Source organism: Gossypium hirsutum, chromosome A05, assembly GCF_007990345.1.
Source record: "Gossypium hirsutum isolate 1008001.06 chromosome A05, Gossypium_hirsutum_v2.1, whole genome shotgun sequence".
NCBI classification, from domain to species: Eukaryota; Viridiplantae; Streptophyta; class Magnoliopsida; order Malvales; family Malvaceae; genus Gossypium; species Gossypium hirsutum.
The window spans coordinates 23,859,969-23,882,974 of record NC_053428.1 but is presented as its reverse complement, the minus strand read 5'-3'; the positions used below and the strand labels follow the sequence as shown (position 1 = coordinate 23,882,974).

General features: G+C 34.2%; 1 protein-coding gene and 1 non-coding gene across 2 annotated transcripts; one reads left to right on the top strand and one right to left on the bottom strand.

Annotated features, from left to right (window-relative positions):
- Positions 1–1,022: 1,022 nt before the first annotated feature.
- LOC121229930 (small nucleolar RNA R71) lies at positions 1,023–1,129 on the bottom strand. Its single transcript, XR_005927881.1, has one exon. It is a non-coding gene; the product is annotated as a small nucleolar RNA R71 (small nucleolar RNA).
- Positions 1,130–19,581: 18,452 nt separating this feature from the next.
- LOC107924154 (eukaryotic translation initiation factor 5) lies at positions 19,582–22,603 on the top strand. The gene is made up of 2 exons (XM_016854463.2): positions 19,582–19,822; positions 20,682–22,603. The coding sequence occupies exon 2, from the start codon at positions 21,018–21,020 to the stop codon at positions 22,344–22,346; it is 1,329 nt and encodes a 442-aa protein (XP_016709952.2). The 5' UTR covers positions 19,582–19,822; positions 20,682–21,017; the 3' UTR covers positions 22,347–22,603.
- The last annotated feature ends 403 nt before the right edge of the window (positions 22,604–23,006 follow it).

The window sequence follows — 23,006 nt, the reverse complement described above, 5'->3', positions numbered from 1 at the left end:
ATAACAAGTGAAGTCTAGGTGAATTTTTTCTTAGGTATTGTCTCAATCAATCGAATTTTCCCAAAAGTATTTTCCCAAGTTTTCTTTCTGTGCATTCTTAGTTAGTAATTAGTTTAGATAACCAAACCTCTTAATTTTTAGGCTAGATAATAAAAAAGAAGTAAATACTAGTACTCATAGTTCATTTGGGTTTGACAATCCGGTCTTGCTAAACTATACTACTGTTCGATAGGTACACTTGTCTTAATCGTGATAATAAGTTAGTCTCAGGAACGAGTCATTTATAAATATTTAAAACCTGTTACGAATATCACGCAACCAAGTTTTTGGCATTGTTGCCGAGGAACTAGGATATTAGGAATACTCGATTTTTATTACTTTAGCCGTTTTACTTTTATTGCAATTTAAGTTTTTACTTTCTTTTCTAATTCTTCATTCATTTTCTTCTGACAGATTTTTCTAGTTTACGGCCAGAACCACTACTTTTTAACAGTTAGATCGATCGCACAGTTTGCAAAAACCGAAGAGAAATAAGGCGAAGCTCGATACATAGAGGAAGAGCAAGAGGACAATAATTCAACCACAACCAAGGAGATGACTGAAAACCAAGAACATCCGCTACCTCCTACGATTGCTGTTAATCAGAATCCTACTCCGCGCATTATGTATGATTATGCTAAACCTTCTTTAACAGGAACTGAATCGAGCATAGTTAGACCTGCTGTAGCCGCAAATACTTTTGAACTGAAACCTAACACAATTCAAATGATACAACAGTTTGTTCAGTTTGATGGTTTGTAGGACGAGTATCCCAATGCTCACTTGGCAAACTTTTTGGAACTATGTGATACATTTAAAATTAATGGCGTTTCTAATGACGCCATTTGCCTTCGGTTATTCCCCTTTTCATTGAAAAACAAAGCTAAACAGTGGTTGAACTCATTGCCACGGGGTCAATCACTACTTGGGAACACATGACCGAAAAGTTTTTATTAAAATATTTTTCACCGGTTAAAACGGCTAAATTACGTAATGATATCTCTTCTTTTGTACAAATAGATTTAGAAACACTCTACAATGCATGGGAGAGATACAAAGACCTCTTGAGAAGATGCCCTCACCATGGGTTACCACTCTGGCTACAATTTCAAACCTTTCATAATGGCCTGAATCATTCGACTCGACAAATGGTTGACGCAGCTACTGGCGGAACCATCAATAATAAGATAGATGAAGACTCCTATGAATTTATAGAGGAGATGTCACTGAATAACTATTAATGGCAAGTCACGAGGACAAAGCCAATGAAAATAGCTGGCATTTATAACATCGATACGGTCACCATGCTCTCTATTTAGGTAGAACTCTTGAATAAGAAAATTGATGGTTTTCTTAGTTTTTCATAGGTTCACCCAGTAATGCAGTGCGAAGCGAGCGGAGGTGGATCAAGCAGTTCAGAATACCCACCTTATGGCCACAACATGGAGAACGAACAGTTAAATTACATGGGTAACAATCCTTGATCTCAAAACAATCCTTATAGCAATACTTACAATGCAGGTTGGAAGAACCACCCAAATTTTTCATGGGGAGGCCAAGGGAATCAGAGACCACCATCTCCAGGCTTCCAACAACCACCTTACCAACAAGAGAAAAAGCCGAACCTTGAGAAGAAGCTAACAAAATTCATCTCAGTGTCAGAAACTCATTTTTAGAATACCGAGACAGCACTCAAAAATCAACAAGCATTAATCCAGAGGCTTGAAACTCAGATTGGACAGCTCGCCAAGTTGATTTCTGAACGACCACAAGGCAGCCTACCAAGCAACACTGAATCTAACCCAAGGGAGCAACTCAACGCGGTTGCCATTCAAGATTAGGAAGGGCTAGTTGCAGAACTAAGGCCAAAAATGGTGGTAAGTAAAGGTAAAGATGAGGTAGGCCAAAATAAGGCAAAGCCAGTAATTACAGAATATAAACCTCGTGTGCCATACCCCAATGTGATAAAGAAAGACCGCTCAGACAAACAATTTGGTAAATTCCTTAAACTTTTAAAGAAACTACATATTAACTTACCGTTTATTGAAGCCTTTTCGTAGATGCCAAACACAGTCAAGTTTTTAAAGGAGCTTCTAGCAAATAAACGGAAGTTAGATGAAGCATCGCATGTAGAGCTAGATGCGGTCTACTCAGCCATTCTATAGAATAAGCGGTCCAACAAACTAAAAGATCCAGAGAATTTTACAATTCCTTGTTTAATTGGTAGCTTAGATGTTAATAATGCGTTGGTTGATTTAGGGGCTAGTATCAATGTTATGCCTTACAAATTGTTTAAGTAACTAGGTCTAGGGAAACCTAAACAAACTAGGATGAGCATTCAATTAGCAGATAAAACTATCAGATTTCCTAGGGGTATTATTGAAGATGTACTCATTAAAATCGATAAATTTATATTCCCAGTTGATTTCATTGTTCTAGACATAGAGGAGGATAACAACGTCCATTTAATTTTAGGAAGACCCTTTTTAGCAACTACCGGAACAATTATTGACGTTGGCACAGATGAACTCACACTTCGTGTAGGAGATGAAACAATCACCCTTCAAACCCGTAATTTGAATAACACATCAATAATTGAAGGTGACTTTACAAATCATTCGGCTAAAACTAACCATATGGTGCAACCTTCTTTGCAGGAAATAGGTTCGAAGAACATACATAAGCCAAGCAACAATAAAGAACCCATCCATGAAGAACGAAGGTTACAAATCGAGGAGCTAGATGAATGGCGGATACATAAACCGAGAAAACACGATAAACCAAAACCACGCCATGATAAGCTTAATTCTTCCGAAAATCAACTTCAAGTTCGAGACAAAGTACTACTAGATACAGCAGATCTTCGAATCACCATTTCTGAACCGAATGAAAAAACCTCTCTTACGATAATTAGCATTTTTCCATACGATATGGTCGAGTTAAATCACCTCAAATTTGGCACGTTTAAGGTAAATAGTACTCGTCTTAAACCTTATGTTGATAAAATTGATAGCAGGGATGAGGAGTGTAAACTCCTTGATCCACCATGATCATATACCAGAGAGGTAAGTCGAGCTTAGACTATACATAAGCGCTTCTCGGGAGGCAACCCGAGCACTAATAGTATTAATTTATTTAAATTTTAGTTTTTAACATCTAACGTACTAACCAAATCATGGAACGCAGGCTTTCTAAAACCCACACGGCCAGGCACCCGAGTGTGCCTTAGGCTGTGTGAAAACAGGGCAAAATTTTTCTAACACGGGAAGCGATAAATTGCTGCGGCCGTGCGACATAGCCGTGGGTGAACCTTCCAAAACAACACTGGCGTGAGACACGCCCGTGCCTCGAAACCGTGGGTGAACCTGTCAAATTAGCATGAACATACCGCACGCCCGTGCCCAGCACCCGTGAGTGAACCTGCCAAATTAACACGGGCGTGGACCTTCATACAAGGGCGTGGAAGAAACGAATGAAGCGACATATGGCCATGTGACACGGTCGTGTGCACCCACACGCCCAAGGAACACAGGCGTGGGCCGAATGTCAGACGTGCTCAAATTCAAAAAAATACGAAACATACGGGTAAAAATTAGGGCACACGGGCGTGCCCCATGGCCGTATGCCTCAAAATCTATATAAACCCCTCACTATTCATCATATCCCTCCCCAAAAATTTCTAACCCTAGCCGCTGCAACTTCACACGCCTTCCTCCCACGCTCGTGCGCCGCCTACAACACCAATTTCGACGCCCCAAGTCATTCTTTTTTGCGTTTGTTTACTCTTTTCCCTCTATTTTCTCTAAATATGTTGCTTATTTCATGATCTCTCTGCTCTATTGAACTATTTTGAAAGAATATTCATAGTTAGAATATTAAAACACTCATGCTTGTTTATAAAAATTTTGTCATTTTAGTTACTCCATTATGCTCTACTTTTTCCTTTTTCCTAGTTTCATGAAATTTATGCTTCCCACATGCATTCATTCATATTCTTGTTACATTATTCCCATAATACTATAACTTGATATATTTAGTAGTTTTGTTTACTTCATCCACTACGTAAGTCTCATGAAATTTTCTATTTAGTTTTGTGCTTCTGTGCTATTTTTGGAACGTATTGGTTAAACTTTAATTTTTCAACGCAGGTATAATGTCATCATCACGTGGTAAGAAGACTGTTGTTCCCGCCTCGAAGAATCGAAAATGAGCAGCATTATCCTCGAGTCCTACCACGGAGATTAGGCACCCGTTCTTTTAGGTTCCCCCGGGACCCTAAGAGGAATTATATCAAATATTACGGGCCCGACCCCTAGGTGTAGGCCGCTGCATTGACTGGGTCGCACTCGAACAGATTCAATTGGCTGACGCTGTCCGAACCCTCCTAATAACTGACCCGTGGGGGCTCTTCTTTGAGACCGTCAAGCCAACGTATCTCGAGTTTACATTGGAGCTCTGCTCGACGTTCCATCTTCAGACCGTCATGACCAACTTCGACGATCCTGGAACGGTCTAGTTCCGCCTTGGTGGTCTAGTACGCCAGTTGAGCGTACCGAAGTTCGGGATTGCACTAGGTCTATACACAGAGGAGTTCATGGATGACAATGAACTCAACACCCTCCACCGCCACATCCACTACTCCCTCTCAAAATGTTGGAGGAACTTTGTCCCTACCTTGGCCACCTACGATCCCAGCCGCTCCAAGGTATCGGCTCTCCCTCCATCCTTGAGGTATCTACATGCCATCTTGGCTCACACTCTGATAGAGAGACGAGAGAGCACCGGCGTCATCACCACCCACGACGCCTATTTCTTATAAAGTATGGTGAATGGGCACGTCATCGACCTCGCCTACTTTATTGCCTTGGCCATTCGCCACCAGACGGAGTGACACAGGAGAGGGGTCATCTCTATTGGGCCCTATGTGACTGACTGGCTCGGCACTTTGGGCTCCTCAACACAACAGCCCTGTAACGCCCCCAACCCGAATCCGTCAGCGGAATAGAGTTACAGAGCATTACCGGAGTTACCGATTTATTTATCAGATATTTTATTTCATCTAAAGTTCATATTTGGAACCAATTAAAATCAAACATATTGTCCCTTAACGTACTTATTTTTCTTGATATGTTGTACTTGAATTTATTACTCGTCTTAATTTAATTAATTTCCTTGTATCAACGTATCAAAGATAATCGCCTAATTACAAGTCACGATAAATATCATTCTCTTGCCATTTCTTCATAAACATAAATCAGGTAATTCATTATATCAATATTTCATGCATTTAAAAATACAATTCAAGTTACACTAACTTACCTCGTTACTTGTTCATGTTTATAATTTCATTAATCTGATATCTTTTCTTTTCCACATTCAAGTCTCGTATTCTCGAGTCATCCAGATCTTTATAAAGAAATTTGATCGTCGTTTTCATTTATTTCATGTTCTAATACATTAAATTGATGCTCTAAACAAAATTACCATTTTACCCCTAAACTTTTTAATTAATGACAATTTCATCCTTAAGCTAAAAAAAATAAAATTCTTACAATTTAATCCTTATTTCCAGCCGTTATTCTCAAAAAAATTGATAACAACCCATGAATTCTATAAAATATCAGAATTTTCCATAATTTCAACAATTTTCAATTTAATCCTTAAAACATGTTTTTCCCCAATCTTGAGCTAAATTAATAATTTCATTCAATTTTATAATTTTAAATAATAAAATGATCCATTTCATGTAAATTGGTCATTTCTAATATTTTTACAAAATTATCTATAAAGTTTTACTTTTATTCAATTTAGTCCCTGAGCCTAAAACATGCAAATTAGCCATGCTAGATGAGTATTCATACATATTTTACTCCTCCTCCTCCTCCTCCTCTCCATTCCACATCCTTAATTTATATAACATGCTTCAAATAACAATATCAATAATTTCACTATTTACTTATATGTATATTCAAAACTGTCCATTTGCGTCATAGTCACTAAATTATTTATATCTTGAACTACAGAACTTGAAATTAAGATCTGATAATTTTCCATGAAACTAGACTTATGTATCGTCTTACCATAAAATTTTTAGAATTTTTGGTTTAGCCAATAAGTATAGTTTATTCTTTAAAGTCACCCTTATTCTGTTGTCTGACAATTCCAACCCTTCTTAACTAAAAGTTAATTATCTCATTGTACAGAATTGAAATGATGTTCCCGTTATTTCTCTTGAAAATAGACTCATTCAGAATTCTAATCATATAAATTTAAGCCCATAATTATTTTTCTAAAATTTTTTATGATTTTCCAAAGTCAGAATAGAGGAACCCGAAATTATTCTGACCTTATCTAACAAAATTTACTATATCTCACAAATTACAATTTTATTTCTTAGACCGTTTATTTTATAAGAAACTAAACTCAATGAGATTTAATTTCATATTTTATTTAACCTATAATTTGGTTCCCACAATTTTTGGTGATTTTTCAAATTTAGACTATTGTTGTTGTCTAAAACTATTTTAGTGCAAGGTATTATTTACCATGTTTATAACACCCTTATTTTCTTTCTCTACGCTATTTTTCATTACTTTCTCTTATTTTCTCTTCACTAACATGACAAAGAACATAAGACCATATATAAGAAAACTCTGAATCAACATCAATTCCATGCTTTTTCAACAATATTAAACTTAAAAATATATTGAAATCTTGATGTTCTTACCTTTTCTTATTGACTTCAATCTTTAACTTGATTTTTCTCTCTCCTCCAGCTTCTATTTCTTGAATCCAATTTGATATTCTTGCTCCCCATCATCTCCTTGCTATCTTTCTCTCTTGATGGCTATGGAAATTCTTTTAATTTTTAGGTGAAAATAATGAATTTTTGGTGAAAGGACTAAATTGTAAAGAAAGAAAACTTCTTTTCTTCTTCCTCTCTCACGTTGGTTTGCATGGGAAAGAAAAGATGATGATTCTTCATCTTTCTTTCCTTATGTATACTAAATAAAATAATAAAATAATAAAAAAATATCATTTAAAAATCAATTTAAAGTATTAATAAACTAATATTTATTTATTTATTTTATCTAAAATATCTCCAACATCATCATTGTCTCTAGATTTCTCTCTCTTCCAATTGACCATTTTGCCCTTAGTGATCTTTTAAAATTCTATTCTTGAGTTATCACTTAATTTGGTAAAATTACAATTTAGTCCCTCATAATTCTTTACCTATTCAATTTGGTCCTAATTCATCAATTTTCCTTGGTTTCTAGATCATTCAACCCTTAAAATATTCGCACTATTAGTCCTTCAACTTTTCATATTTACGCTTTAATCCCTCAAATTTTTAGTATTTACTCTTAGGCTACAAAACTTTTCTCACTTTTACAATTTAGTCCTTCTTTAATCAATATGTCATAATATACTTCCCAGTGACATAACTCAATTTTTCCTCTTCTTATCACTTTATTTCCTTATTTTACTATATTAAGGATAATATCTTACTGTAGAAATTTTCAGGGTGTTACAAGCCCAATCATTCTCCCTCACTCTAATCAGCCAAATGTCCCCGCAGGGCATCTCGAGCATGCTAAGTATGAGGATGATCGAGAAATGACGTGGCATATACCCTTCTCAATACTGCCTCACCCAGTCCACCGATGAAGAGGACCAGAGGATATTACTGATGATGTCCCTCCACGTTACGAGGATCCACCGACTCAGCCACCACCTTCTCATCGTCCAGTTCATGCGGTAGCTTCATACGTTGACATCTCTGAGCGCCTTACTTGATTCGAGCAGTAGTGTTTTCGGCGCTTCGATAGCATTGATGCTACTCTACAGCAGATTTGTTAGCAATTCCACATCTCATTGCCACCCCCACCTCGCGAACCATCTAGCGATGAAGATGTTTAAAAACTTTTATTTATTATTTTCTGTTATTCCTTTTATTTTATTTTAAGACTACTTTTTATTTTTCTTTAAGCTTATTTTTATTAGGTTTTATAATTATTATTTTACAATTTTTATTTCTGGGTAATTAATTACGAGTAATTATTCTTCCTTATATATTTCCTAAAAAAGTTTTTGATTCTATCACAGTTATAAAGAGCTCCAAATCTCACTATTACTCAGGAACTTGAAACTCCACTGGGAAAGGTTCTCCATGACTGCCATGCCCTGCTCGACCACGACCATAGCCAACTTGAGATATAATATTCTTTTGGCGCAGCATTTGTGGAACCCAACCTCTACCACTACCAGAGTATCCTCCTCCACCCTCATCATTGCTTTCGCCGTTCATTCTCCATGACTCCAATTCAAGGAGTCCATGCATCATTCAGGAAATTTCACTTCTCTCCCTATCTTATGATTATATATCTATCTTTGTCAATATATCTATCTTTGTACATTGAAGGCAATGTACATCTTAAGTGTGGGGAGTTCTTTCATATCATCATTAGAAATCCCTGAATTTTATCTTATTCTCACGTGAATCACTCATACCACTATTAGAATGAATTTTGATTAATTTATGATTTTTATTGATATGTCTTGAATTAAAACATAGGTATTTATGCATTGATTGTTTAAACTTTAGGACATTAGGGAATCAAGCATAATAAGTTGATTTTTGTAGAATTAAAAAACATTTAGGTTGTTTCCCTAAGTTTAGGTATTGTCTTGAGTTGAAATTCACAAGTTTGAACATCAAAAAGCTATAATTTTTGTGAGATCTTGAGCCTTTAAGAGCATCTATTATTTCTTTCATGCTCACTTTCATTATGAGTGCGTCAGTATTGAATTGTTATTCTAGAACTTGCTTGATTATGCATGTCAAGACCACACCGTTTGATTTGATATGTCAAAATGATAAAGGCACTTAGGTTTAACCCACTCACTCCATAAAAGCCTACATTCACAATTAACCCTTAGTGAACCCCCTTGAGCCTAACAAACCATTCATTGATTTACCCCTAATATTAACCCATAACTCATTATTATTGAAATCCCCTAAATTAATTTGATCCCTATTTTTGTCGAGATTTGAGTTGGAATAGTTGCTTAACTATGTTTTATTCTATTTTGTATTTTGAGTTGTTTTTTTAAAAAAAACATTCATACTTACATATTGGTAGTAATTCGGTATTATTGAGCCGCAGTATTTAAATTCCATCTTCTGAGAAGAAGCTCACTCGTAGTCAACTGATGACTAGTTATTTTTTCTAGCTAGATAATTTTTTAATTCAATCTCGATTCTAACATCTTCTTTCAACTTGTGACCACACCCCTAACCAAAGCCACGATTACAACCCTCTAAAAGACCTTTTTGATTGATGTATCAACTCAATTTATAGTGGTGGAGATTTGATTTTCAAGCAAGCCTATGGTAATAACTTTTCATATTGACTAATGAGTGCTTTTATTGATGTCCTTAAACACCTTGAGTGATTTGAGTGAATCTTTAGTGAGGATGTTAAACTCTGTGATATTTTGATTAAAGGTAATCACTTAGATGAGGGGAGACACCTATGTTTTCATGATAAAATGCTCAACTTGGAATGTTTGAAACTTTGATGTACTTTTAGTTGAATTTTCAATATATGAGTACATATAGATTATTTTGAGATATTATTGATAGAGATTATAAAGTGAGAATAATTTATTTTGATTGTGAGTTGAGGATTTTGCTTAAGGACAAGCAAATGCTTAAGTGTGGGGGCATTTGATAAACCATAATTTATACATATTTTTATCCCATGCCTAGCGCATTTATGGATGGTTTCTCTTTAGAATTGGTGAATTCGATGCTCCTAATCCTTTAATTTCATATTTTATACTTAGGTGAGCATAGGAGAGTAAAAAAAGCGGGAAACGGGCCGAAAATGGAGAAAATGAACCCACTCGGGAAATCAACACGGCCTGGCCTTTCTCACACGGGCGTGTCCCACGGCCGTGTCCCTTTGGCAGGATTGAAGCATGACTTACACGGGTGGATCAAACGCTCGTGCCCATTTAACAGCCTTGACCACAGCCTTAAGTAATCGTACACGAGCGTGTCCCTGCGGAGCCCAAGTTTAGTCCAATTCGGAAAAGGCCAATTTTGAGGGCTCATAGGCATTCCAAAGCCTATTTAAACACCTGAGGATGCACTTAGAAGGGGGACGCAAAGTAGGAAGCAAGGAATTACTCAAGGGAAGCCGATTGATCCATCTCAGAAGCCGGATTCATCATCAAGACTGAAGATCTCCCTTCAAGTTCCTTCAGGAGTTTTGGGTTTTCTTATGTTTTGTTATCTTTATGCTTCTGAGAGGTTTTCTTTCATAAGTATGAACTAAACCCCCTTAAATACCTAAGGGGAATGAAACCTAAAACGAATCTTGTTATTATTATCTGAATTATATGGTAAATATTTGACTTGTTCTTAATTATGTGTTCTTAATTCTTTTTTTAATATTCCAGGATATTGATTCAAGTTAAGCTCTTATTCAGAGGAGGAATAGACCCTGTCTAAGAGTAAATTTGTTATAATTAAGCAGAGTTCATTGCACGCCTAGAGATAGGGTGATAAGATTTTGCCGGATTAGGGTGAAAACTAATAAGGGAATCCATAAATCGAGTTAATGCAATTCTAGAGTGTTAATTAGAAAAAGATTTCAATTATTCAACCTAGGGTTAGACATTATTTGTCTCGAGAGAGATAATAATATAACTTAGGGATTTCTACGGATCAAGTCAAATGAATAAATCGTCTGATTCAAAGTTAAATAACAAGTGAAGTCTAGGTGGATTTTGTAACACCTCTAAACCCGTCCCGTCGCCGGAACAGGATTACGGAGTATTACCGGTCAATACAGTATATTTATATGTAAAACAAGAATAAATACAGAATTATACATTTCTTTATGTAGCTTTAGTGGGTCCACAATACTTAATAAGAATAATTAAACAAACTGGGGCTCGATCGGAAGCTTAGAAAATTTTTCGTACAATTTTAAATTTTCTTATTTTAGACAGTACCACACGCCCGTGTGGCTAAATTTAACATACCCGTGCGGCTTGGGACACGCCCGTGTCCTTAACCCGTGTACAACACTGACTTTTAAACACGGCCATGACACACGTCCGTGTGGCCTACCCGTGTACTAAACTGACTTTAAGACACGGTCGTGGCAACCAAGGCACACGCCCGTGTGACAAATCACGTGGTCTCAAAATGAACCTTGTATTTTAAAATTTACCAATCCTGCAAATTGTAGACAACAAGCATTTCAAAATTTCTCCATTCAATTAGTCCAAATATGGTTAAACACACTTAATACTCATTAAACCATCATATCATAATTTAACACATATACTTAATAATGTCTTAAATTAAACAATTTCAAACACATTTTATGTACTATCCAATACTTACTTTAAACACTTATCACGTATCATTATCAATTATCAATTTACTTATTTCACTATTACAATCACAATCCAATATGACACACTTAAGACATCCTAGGTACATGCCATTATCATCAATTAACATACTTTACCTTATTGAGTTCGGGATCGGCCTGGAATGCTGACTCAACAATCTGACTTTACCTTAACCTGCGCACGGAAACAAATTGTACGCTGAGTAGGAACTCAGTGTTATTTCTGTAACAGTCAAATTATTCAGTGGTGTCGGAAACAGTGATTCGAGATCACTAAATCTGACGAGTAATTTTAGAAATTTTAACAAATAATAATTATAGGCCAAGCGCGAACTTAAAAGAATTATTTTTTAATTAGTGAATTTTGCGACTTTAAAAGAATTAATCAAGAAATTAGGGTGAAAACGAGGTATCGAGACCTCGAATTCATAAACCGAGCCATAAATATTTTTATAAATATTTATGGAGTGTTATTAAGTTAGTATTAAAGTTTCGTTAGAAAATTTTAACGTTTGGTTAGTCAATGAATTAAAAAAGACTAAATTGAAAATAGTGCCAAATTTATTAAATTGTGATTAAATAGTTTAAGTGATCAAAAAGGAGGGATTTAAAAGGCAATTGGACCCAAATTGTATGGGCTGGACGGTTGGGCAAGAAAATCAACAAAAAAGACAAGGAGAAACAAGGGCAAAATGGGAAATTTTGTAAATTAAACATATAAAACAAGACAAATTAGAAAAATCTAGAGATATCATCATTTTTCTTCAGCAAAAACGCCATGGGAGGTCTGAAAGCTGCTGGTTTTTCATACTTTGACATATGTGAGTTCAATTCTTGCCCTTTTCTTTGATATTTTTATGTTTTTGTGACTTTTACAATTAGGTCCAAGTGTTTAATTCATTAGTTTTTGATTTTATGAACAAAATTAAAAGCTATAATTGATAAGTGTTGGCTGTTTATGATGATATAAAATGAATTTGAAGCTTTGATTTTGTTGTTTGATGATTTTATCAAGTAATTTGAATAGAAATTGATTTTAGGACCTAATTGTGAAAAAGTTGTGAATTAAGGTTTCGTGTTAAAATTATGATTTTCAAAGGTTGTGTAATAGTTTAGAATGATGGAATAAAATGTTAATTGAGAAAAATTAGCTTAATAGATGGGCTAATTGAGCAAGGACTGAATTGTATGAGCTGTGAAATTTAGAGGAAAAATGGTAATAAACATCTTGAACTAAAACAGTTTTGGACAGCAGCAGTAGGTTGACTTTGAAAAATCACCATAAATTGTATAAATTGAATTAGAGGATGAATAAAATATGTAATTAAAGCTTATTGAGTCTAGTTTCTTATAGAGAAACGGTGTAAGCAATTGAATTGTAAATTATGAGATATAATGAATTTTGTGAGACAAGGTTAGAACGAATTCGGGTTCCCCTGTTTTGACTTTGGAAAATCACCAAAAATTAGATAAAATTAATTAGAGGCTCAAATTTATATGCTTAGAATCCTTAATGAGTCTATTTTCAATAGAAATCAATGGGAACATTATCCGAGATTTGTACTATGATATAATTAATTTTTAGTGAAGAGAGGTCAGAACCGTAGGATAGTGAAACAGGGGAAAATTAAATGAATAAACTGTACTAATTGGCTAAACCAAAAATTCTAAAAATTTTATGTGGAATGATATGTGAGTCTAGTTTCAGGGGAAATTTACGGATCTTAATTTCGAGCTCTGTAGCTTGAATTATAAATGATTGAGTGACTATGACTCGTGTAAACAGCTTGATGTAAGCATTAATAAGTAAATTGTGAAATTGCACTTACAAGAATGTTATATACATTAAGGATGTGGAATGGAGAGGAGGAGGAGGAAAACAAATGATATATGTTTATAAGAAAACAGTATGAGAATGATACATATCATGACATGTATATATGTGACTAGTTTCAATATGATGCTTGTTGGGTATGAAGTTGGATTGAAATGTCTAAGGCAAGTATTTTATTCCGCGCATCTGAAATGTGGTATTTTATAAAGATATGATCTAGCTTTAAATATATATGCTTGATGATTAAGCTGAAAATATTTGGTAAGATGATAATCATGGTATAAAATTATAAGTGGTACCATAATAGACAAGGTAAAATGAGTATGAGAGACACATGTATGATGACATACAAATGCTATGTTTGTAGTTTAATTGAGAATGTTTAATCATTAAATGAATACCATGTTATATGCTTTTGATTTTGTATAAGTGTGTAAGAGATTAAGGTCGACCAAGGCTTGGAAAATAGCTTAGATATTGACCACATAGGCAGAGACACGGCCGTGTGTCTCAGCCGTATATGAAACAAGACTTTAGGACACGGGCGTGCGATGTGGCCGTGTGCCCCTAAATTGATGATGATGTCATAAACAGAAAGCTCCACGGACAAGGGACACGGGCGTGTCCCAAGCCACACAGGCGTGTGGAATCCACACGGCCTAATCACACGGGCGTGTGGGTACTGTTCACAAGTAAACTTTTTAAAAAAAAATTAATTAAGCGGAAAATTTTACGAGAAATCAGTTGAGCTCCGACTTGATTTTAATGTTCATGTTGGGCTTCAAGGGCCTAAATAAAGGTCGTTATATATATATGATCTCAGAAAGTGAATAGTAATGTTTCGATTAATCTGTAAATGTTCTGTATGTATTGGTAACACTTTGTAACCCTGTTTCGGAGATGGATACGGGTTAGGGTATTACAATTTCTATAAACTAATACTTAAAATATAATATATACATAAAATCATATAACGATCATAATTATTTAATCATTCAATTCATAAATAAACTCTTCATAATTCACTTAATTTTTATCATTTATTAACTCGATTAGCTTTTCAAATGAATTCATAAATCATCTAAACATTAATACTTTCCATTCGCATGTTTTACTCATACTTCAGTCCTTGATTCAGTATCAATAAACATTTATAGTATCAATCAATTTATCGGTTTTATACAGTAACATTCCGGCACTCTATAGCAGTCAGTTATGCAGTAACAATTATTTATCAATAACAGTCAATTATTCCGTAGCAGTCAACCTTTAATACTTTTAATTACCCTTATTAACATGACTTGGACCTAGACGGATACACGGATCCAACCCACACACCGGGGATAGTATACAGTGTTTCATTGGCTGAAGCCGAAATACATCGTAACGGTAATAGTAACAGTAACGTAACGGTACACAAAGTACCTCATCGGAACAAATCTGAAACAATAACAGTAACAGTCAGGTATAGAGTACCTCTTCAGAATGAATCCGAAACAGTCACAGTAGTCGACACATATAGTGTCTTATCGACACACAGTCGAAATATCCCTGAACACTTCCAATCCTATGGCATGCCAATTATTTCCGACTAGCCCGATATTGTTAATAGGGATTTTAGTAAACTTTCAAATTTTCAGTTTCATTTCAATACACTTTTCCATATCAATTCACATGCAATTCAATTTCAATACAATATACATATTTCAATTTTAATATAACATGCCTTTTAATTCATTTTCCAATAATCACACATTCAAATATTTCATACTTTAATTACTTGTCACATATCAATCATGATACAACAATTAATAATCAAATTCAATAAATTATAAAACATTATAATTCTTACCTTAGCATTTCCATTCTCAAGCAATTCGAATATTAACATAACAATTAACTATTAAGTTCAGTTTATAGAAATACAAACCGTAGTTTCCGAGCTAAATCCCGTTGTCTTTGCCTTATCCTCGCTTAACAAAGATTTTCCGAGACATCATTAGCTACGGGAATTAATTAAATATTATTAATACACTATCATTAAATTTTTCACATTGAATATTTCAATTTCTATCCAACTTTTACCTTAATTCTAATTTAGTCCCTAAACCGAGACTAACTTTTATTTTTCATATTTAACTCAATATTTTCATTTCATTTTCACTTCAAACTTATTTCAGCTCTCTAATTTCACCATAAACTATGATTTCAAAATTCTTCAATTTAGTCCCTACTATTCAAAACTTATGAATCACTTTACAATTCAATCCTTATTTCATTTCTAACTTGAATTTCTATCAATTTAGCCCTTAATTCATCTTTTTGTTCAACAAGAACAATGTCTTATAATCAACTATCTTACAATATATCAACTTAACTTCATCAAAACCTTGTTCTAAAGTTTCTAAAACATCAAAATCAAGTAAAAATGGCTAAATTGACATACCTATTTAACTTTCAAGCCTTGAAATCCAATTTTCCCTTTTTCCTTCTTTCTTTCTTCCTTCCTTCTTTCTTTCCCTTGCTCTCTGTTTCGTTTCATCCTTTCTTTCTTTTTCTATTCTTTTTCTTTTTATTCCTTTTACTATATATATATATATATTATAATAACTTAATAATAACTATAATAAAATATCTATTTAATATCCAATATCTATTTTACATTTGCATACACCTATATTATTACATTTGTCTTTCTTTAATCTATTTATTATATAAATATCTTTTACTTAATACTAATATATAATTTAATAATATACTTATATAATAAATAAATATACATGTATTTTACAATTGTATGTATATTAGTATTACACATGTCACCATATGCACCATACATTTGTCTTTTCTTAATTTATTTCATAATATAATAATATAATTAATTTAATTTGTAATACAATAACAATAATAACAATAATATATTTATAATTTAAACAACATAAAAATAAAAGATTTTTATGTTTTGCCGCCTCATTCTTTAGAATAGGCTTAATTGCCTATTTAGTCCCCTCAATTTTCTTTGTTCTACAATTAAACTTTCACTCTTCATTCAATCTAGTCCTTTCACTAAATTAGCCTTAATTCAAGCTAATTCACTTAACCAAAATCTAATCAACTACACTACTAGCTTCATAAATATTTCTAATAAATGTTTACGAATTTATTTTGCGAAAATAATGACCCGAAAATTTAATTTTTCGATGACCTTAAAATTTGGGTCGTTACAGATTTTTCCTTAGGTATTGTCTCAATCAATCGAATTTTCCCAAAAGTATTTTCCCAAGTTTTCTTTCTGTGCATTCTTAGTTAGTAAGTAGTTTAGATAACCAAACCTCTTAATTTTTAGGCTAGATAATAAAAAGGAAGTAAATACTAGTACTCGTATTTCCTTTGGGTTCAACAATCCGGTCTTGCTGAACTATACTACTGTTCGATAGGTACACTTGCCTTAATCGTGATAATAAGTTAGTCTTAAGAACGAGTCATTTATAAATCTTTAAAACATGTTACGAATATCATGCAACCATTAAATTTGGATTAAGATATTATCATGTCTTATTTCTTTCTCTTAAATTTCTGATTACAATATATGGAATAAATTCTATTTTAGAATGCTAATGTAATTATGGGGTAATCAATGGTTTCAAAAAAAGGTAATCCAACATGGAAGAAACTCCAATTCTAGCTGCTAGTTTATCAGATTTGTGAGCAAAATATTGAATCTTTTATGTGATTTAGTCTACATTACTGTGAGCAAAATATTTTATGTTTGATATACAAAGGCAATTACAAAACAGATCACAAGCATTCATAACCGAAACAAGTACATTCATCCACAAAAATATCCAGTAATTAAAATCTAGGTTACTTACTTCACTACTCCCTCTCTCTCAAGTTCCTCAAAAACTTTAATCTAGGTTTCTTGACGACCATTTCAAGATCCTTTGAGTCCTCTCAAACCAACCACACTGACTACTCATAATTGCTGCAACTCAGCTATGGCTTCTCAAACCCACATATCTCTCGATTTCAAGATTGGTGTTATTGGTTAGGGCTCCTAGGTACCAAACCAAACCTCCATAATTTTATTTTTATCAACAACTAAAAGAACAAAGGTTAGAGATTTTTGAAACCGAACGATTTCAATTTCAAGCTTGTTTTCGGTATTTCTCTTTTTTAAAAATTTGAGTTTGGGAATCCCTAAATCATTCAAGTTTCTTCCCTAGCTAAAGAAACAAAGGAAAGCATAAAATTTCAGTCATAAAATCTATGGAGAAGTAAGGAACAATAAGAAAAAAAAGAGCTTTATGCCATACCTTAAGCCAAGACCTAGTGAAGAGGGATGGAATAATCCTGAGAAAGAGAGAAAGAGAGGAAATGAAACAGCAGCTTGAGAAAATGATATATGCGATGGACTAGAAAATGAAGAACAGAAGAAAGAAAAGAAATGAAGAAAGGAAGAAGGAGAGACTTTTACCTAGATGAAGGAGGGACTGGAAAATGTCTTACAGAAATGAAATTCGTAAGGCAATTTCCCTAAAACGTAAGACATTTTACCCGTGTCTTGGAAATCATTTTCCAAATGGAAAATGTTTTCAGGCAAACAAACACTGGAAAACCAAGAAAATATTTTCCGTAAAATATTTTCCTAGCAAACAAACGCACCATTAGAAATCAAAAGAATTTCCATAGCTACCAAAAGAGAAAAATGTTAAGGAGACTAAGGGGAGTTATAATATCAAGTTGGATTCAAGAAATAGAAGCTGGAGGAGAGAGAAAAATCAGTTAAAGATTGAAATCAATAGGGCAAGGTAAGAACTTTAAGACTTCAATATATTTTAAGTAGAGTTTCTCATGTAAGCTAATATCAAAAGCATGAAAATGATGTTAAGGTAGAGTTTTCTTATATAAGGTTCTATGTTCTTGATATATTAGTGAAGGAAAATATATATGAATATTTAGTTAGCATGGGTTACATTAAAGTGGTTACTTTGCATATTTTAGGCTCGAAGACTAAATTGAATAAAAGTAAAACTTTAGGGGCAATTTTATAAATATATCAAAAATGACCAAATTGAGTAAAATGAATTATTTATTGTCTAAATTAATAAATTGAATGAAATTATTAATTTAAATCAAGATTGGTTGAAAAATCGAGGAAAATAGAAAATTACCGAAATACCCTTGAATCTTGGTATTTTTGCAATTCAGCCAGATAAGTTCGTGAAACCTAATTATGTGATATAAGGAATATGAGTTGATGGTACATGAAATATTGATATAACAAATTAACTGATTTATGTTTATGAAGAAACGATAAGAGAATGATATTTATCATGACATGTAAATATGTGATTATCTTTGATACGTTGATACAAGGAAATTAAGTATGTTCAGGCGGCAATATCTTTGATTTTGATTGGTCCCAAATATGAATGCTAGATGAAATAAAATGTCTGATAAATAAATTTGTAACACTGATAATGCTTCGTATCCTATTCCGGTGACGGATACGGGTAGGGGGTGTTACAAATAATATTAAAATTATTTTTCTTCCGGACTCAGATTTGTGGTCTCGAAACCACTGTTCCATTTTCACTGAAAACGGGCTGTTACAGCATGCGTCGCTTTACTATCAGTTGCTTGGACAATCTCCACGGAACTTCAAAACACCTAATCACCGCAATTAACCCCTTTGATCGATAAAAAATAATGTAAATGTCTTGTTTAACAATATGACTCCGCAAGTTCGTCAAAAAAATTGTCACAATTACATGTTCTCACTCTCCATAATGGTAATGGCTATTAGTAGTACGTTTCGATTATCATCTTCTACAACTGCAATAAGAAGGGTTTGTAAATATTTCCCACAGTCAGGTTCCATCAACCTGCATAAGTAGTTTATAATGAGGAAAGATCCTAATATGTGTCATTAGAATTGATAAACAACAACGATTTATTTTTTAGGCTGGGAATGGGATATAAATACAAATTTTGGTGCCACCACATTGTTAGGTGGCACCGTTTTAAAATATAATTTTTTTACTTGTACAGTATTTATTTTGTGTTGCTCGACAAAGTAATAACACCATTTAAAAATATTTTTCACCTGGAATGATTGTCAAATGAGAGTATATTTTTTAAGTTGGTACCACTTAACACATTAACGACACCTAATTTTATTTTATAAGATAAATTATTCTGCTAAATAATCCGGCTAATTTCGTAATTAAAATTTTTTATTATCTACCCAAAAGAATCCTTAATAGAAAAGGGAATTAAGGGCAATATGGTAATAATAAAATAAGTTTATTCGAGAATAATCAATACTAGAAAATTCAAGATGCTGCGTTTGCCCTAGCGTTTCACATTTCCCTTCGTTGGCGTGTATAAAGTTGAGAGCTTCTCAATTCTTCTCCACAAGAAAAATCCCTAATATCTATTTTCCTTCCAAATTCTCCTGCCTCAGATTCACAATTTATCTCCTACCATCATTTTCCTCATCTCATCAAAGGTTTAGTTCTTTTTGTTTCATATTTTTTTATTATTTTCATTTTCTATTGATCTGTTTGCTTTTTTTTTTTCTTTTTATTTGTCTATCGTTCATTGTATCTCTCATTTTTTGACCGATAGCTAGATTTTTTTTTTCCTTTTCTTTTGTTCGATCGTTGTTGAGCTGTTTATGTTGTAAGAGCTTATTGTTTAATTTAGCTTTGTATTTGTATTATTTTAGATGATCAGATCGAAACCAGAGGGTTTGTTTTCTGTTTCCTTTTTTTTTCGAATTTAGATTATCGCAATGCAGATATTCTTTCATATTTATATTTGCTTAATATTTCATTATTTAACGTTGGACGGAAGGCTTAGGTTTTTTAATACCAAGATCGTAGTACTTAAATTTTCGTTTTAATTACCTTATTTTCAGTATTTTCTAATAAGATATTTTTTGTATTATAGGAGATTTAGAACTGCGGATTTAGGTTTTTCTTTTAAGTCTTGATCTGTCTAGTTTCGTTGCTTCAATCAGTCCTTAATAAATCATTTTTTATTTTCTTTACAATCTAAACTTTTTATTGGTATAGAGAAACTTATGAAGAAATAATTTAATCTTGGTTTTGATAGATATCCCGAGTTTTGATGTTATAATACTGGAATATGCTATGCTTTATTGGATTACAAAAGTTGACGATGTTTAGTATGGGTATTTCTTCATGCATAACTATAGATGCAATTTTGAAAATTGTAGTGTTATGGTTTTGCTAGTAATGTTCAAGTTTCGCTGATGTAGCAATTTTCATGTTATGGTTTTATGCCAGTTATTGATATTCTGTGCTCTGACCTTTGCCTGAATAAACTCCATCATTGTCTTTCAGGAAGTTGCCAGATTAATCTGCTCTGCTGCAGATTGCCAAAGTGGAGTCTGTTACTTGTGAGTCTTCTTTTATGTCTGAACGGGCCTCTTTCTTTTTGTCATCAATTGGATTGCTTGGAGAGTACTGTCCCACGTACAGAAAAAAGAATAGAAGTTCCTGTTCTGGAATTAGCTGCATGCATATTGAGGCCAATCAGAGACACAGTTTGGGTTTCCGTTTTATGCAACATCTTCCAAGTGCAAGGAGGCAGCTTGGTAACAGATTTCTCCCCACGATTTTGATAACCAGTATCTGATATCTCCTTTCTGATTAACGGTCTCCCTCAGTTTGATCAAGATGGCTTTGCAAAATATTGGTGCTTCGAACAGTGATGATGCCTTTTATAGGTATAAGATGCCTAAAATGATAACCAAGATTGAAGGGAGAGGAAATGGCATCAAGACTAACGTGGTTAACATGGTAGAAATTGCAAAGGCCTTGGCTAGACCTGCTTCTTACACCACAAAATATTTTGGTTGTGAACTGGGAGCCCAATCCAAGTTTGATGAGAAGACTGGAACTTCTCTTGTAAATGGGGCCCATGACACTGCCAAGCTTGCAGGGCTTCTTGAGAACTTCATTAAGAAGTATGTTCAGTGTTATGGCTGTGGGAACCCTGAAACTGAGATAGTTATTACTAAGACACAGATGCTTACCCTGAAATGTGCCGCGTGTGGGTTTGTTTCTGATGTTGACATGAGAGATAAGCTTACAACTTTCATTCTTAAAAACCCACCTGAGGCTAAGAAGTCTTCAAAAGACAAGAAGGCAATGAGGAGGGCTGAGAAGGAAAGACTCAAGGAGGGTGAGGCCGCTGATGAAGAGCTTAAGAAGATTAAAAAAGAGGCAAAAAAGAAAGGTTCCTCTACCACTACTACTTCAAAGGCTACTGCTGCCAAAGGTGCAGTAACCAAGAAGAAAAGCAAACATTCTGATGAGGATCACTCCCCAACTCACAGCCAGGCTGATGAGAACGAAGAGGTGGATGATGATGATGATGATAATGTGCAGTGGCAAACGGATACTTCACTGGAGGCTGCTCAACAGCGTATACAAGAGCAGTTGAGTGCTGTTACAGCTGATATGGTAATGCTTTCTACTGAAGAAGAAAAGAAGTCACTGAAGAAGTCGCCAGAGCGTGAGGTTAAGGCACAAGAGAATGGTGGCACTGCCCATGAGAAACTTGTTGATGAGATAAAGAAATACCTCAAGAAGGGGTCATCTGCAGCTCAGCTTAAATCCTTCCTGGGTTCACTCTCTGGAACGTCCCAAGAAATCATGGACGCCCTTTTTACTGCACTCTTTCATAATGTTGGGAAGGGGTTTGCGGAGGAAGTAACTAAAAAGAAGAACTACCTTGTAGCAGCAGCCAGAGAAGAGGGATGGCAGATGATGCTCCTCAATTCTATCGAGTCTTTCTGTGGCAAGGCAAACCTCGAGGCAGCTAAGGAGGTGGCTTTGGTTCTTAAAGCACTATATGACAATGACATCTTGGAAGAAGAGTTCATCATGGAATGGTATCAGAAGGGTGTAGCCGGTGGTAATAAGAGTTCTCAGATATGGAAGAACTCCAAGCCCTTCATCGAATGGCTCCAGAATGCCGAGTCTGAGACAGAAGAGGAGTGATTCTGAAGCTCTTGGTATAGTCGTTTATTGTGCCTTTTATGGCAGACGTGCTATTTATAGTGCAATAATTTTCTCTACCGTGGCTATAGTTTTCAGTGTGTGGGACTTGGTCGTGTTCTTTAAATAAAATAGTGAGCTACGCCTGGCGTACATGCTCGCTGTTTTGTTGTGCTTTCTATGGTTTTTGTTGTCTGTATTGAGTTCGGTTTCCGGGGTTGGAATTTTTTCTGGTTGTGCTTAACGATGATTTGAATTCACTTTGTTTTGTGCGCTTCTTTTGTTTTCGTCGAATTAAAAGCAAAGCTCCTATTTGGGTTGGCCTGGCTTTACCTGACTATTAAACAAGTATAATGGGAAGTATTAAATTTGAACAAAACAACATTTAGGTATGTTTGATTTGATGAAAATTGACTGTCCAAAATATATATTTTTTGAAAACATTCTGTTTTTTAAGTGTAATTCAAGTTTAGGGCTTTTAGCTCAATCTTTGTTTTTAATAAATAAAAATATCAAGTTCTTCAAAAAATATGATTTTCAACTCCATAAAAACCTTGAGCTTTGATAATATATACAAGAAAATATCAACATCACATGCGGTGCTAATCTAAAAACATTCACAAGATCGCAGTTTACAAGAGAAGTCGTTTTTGGCTGTAGTTT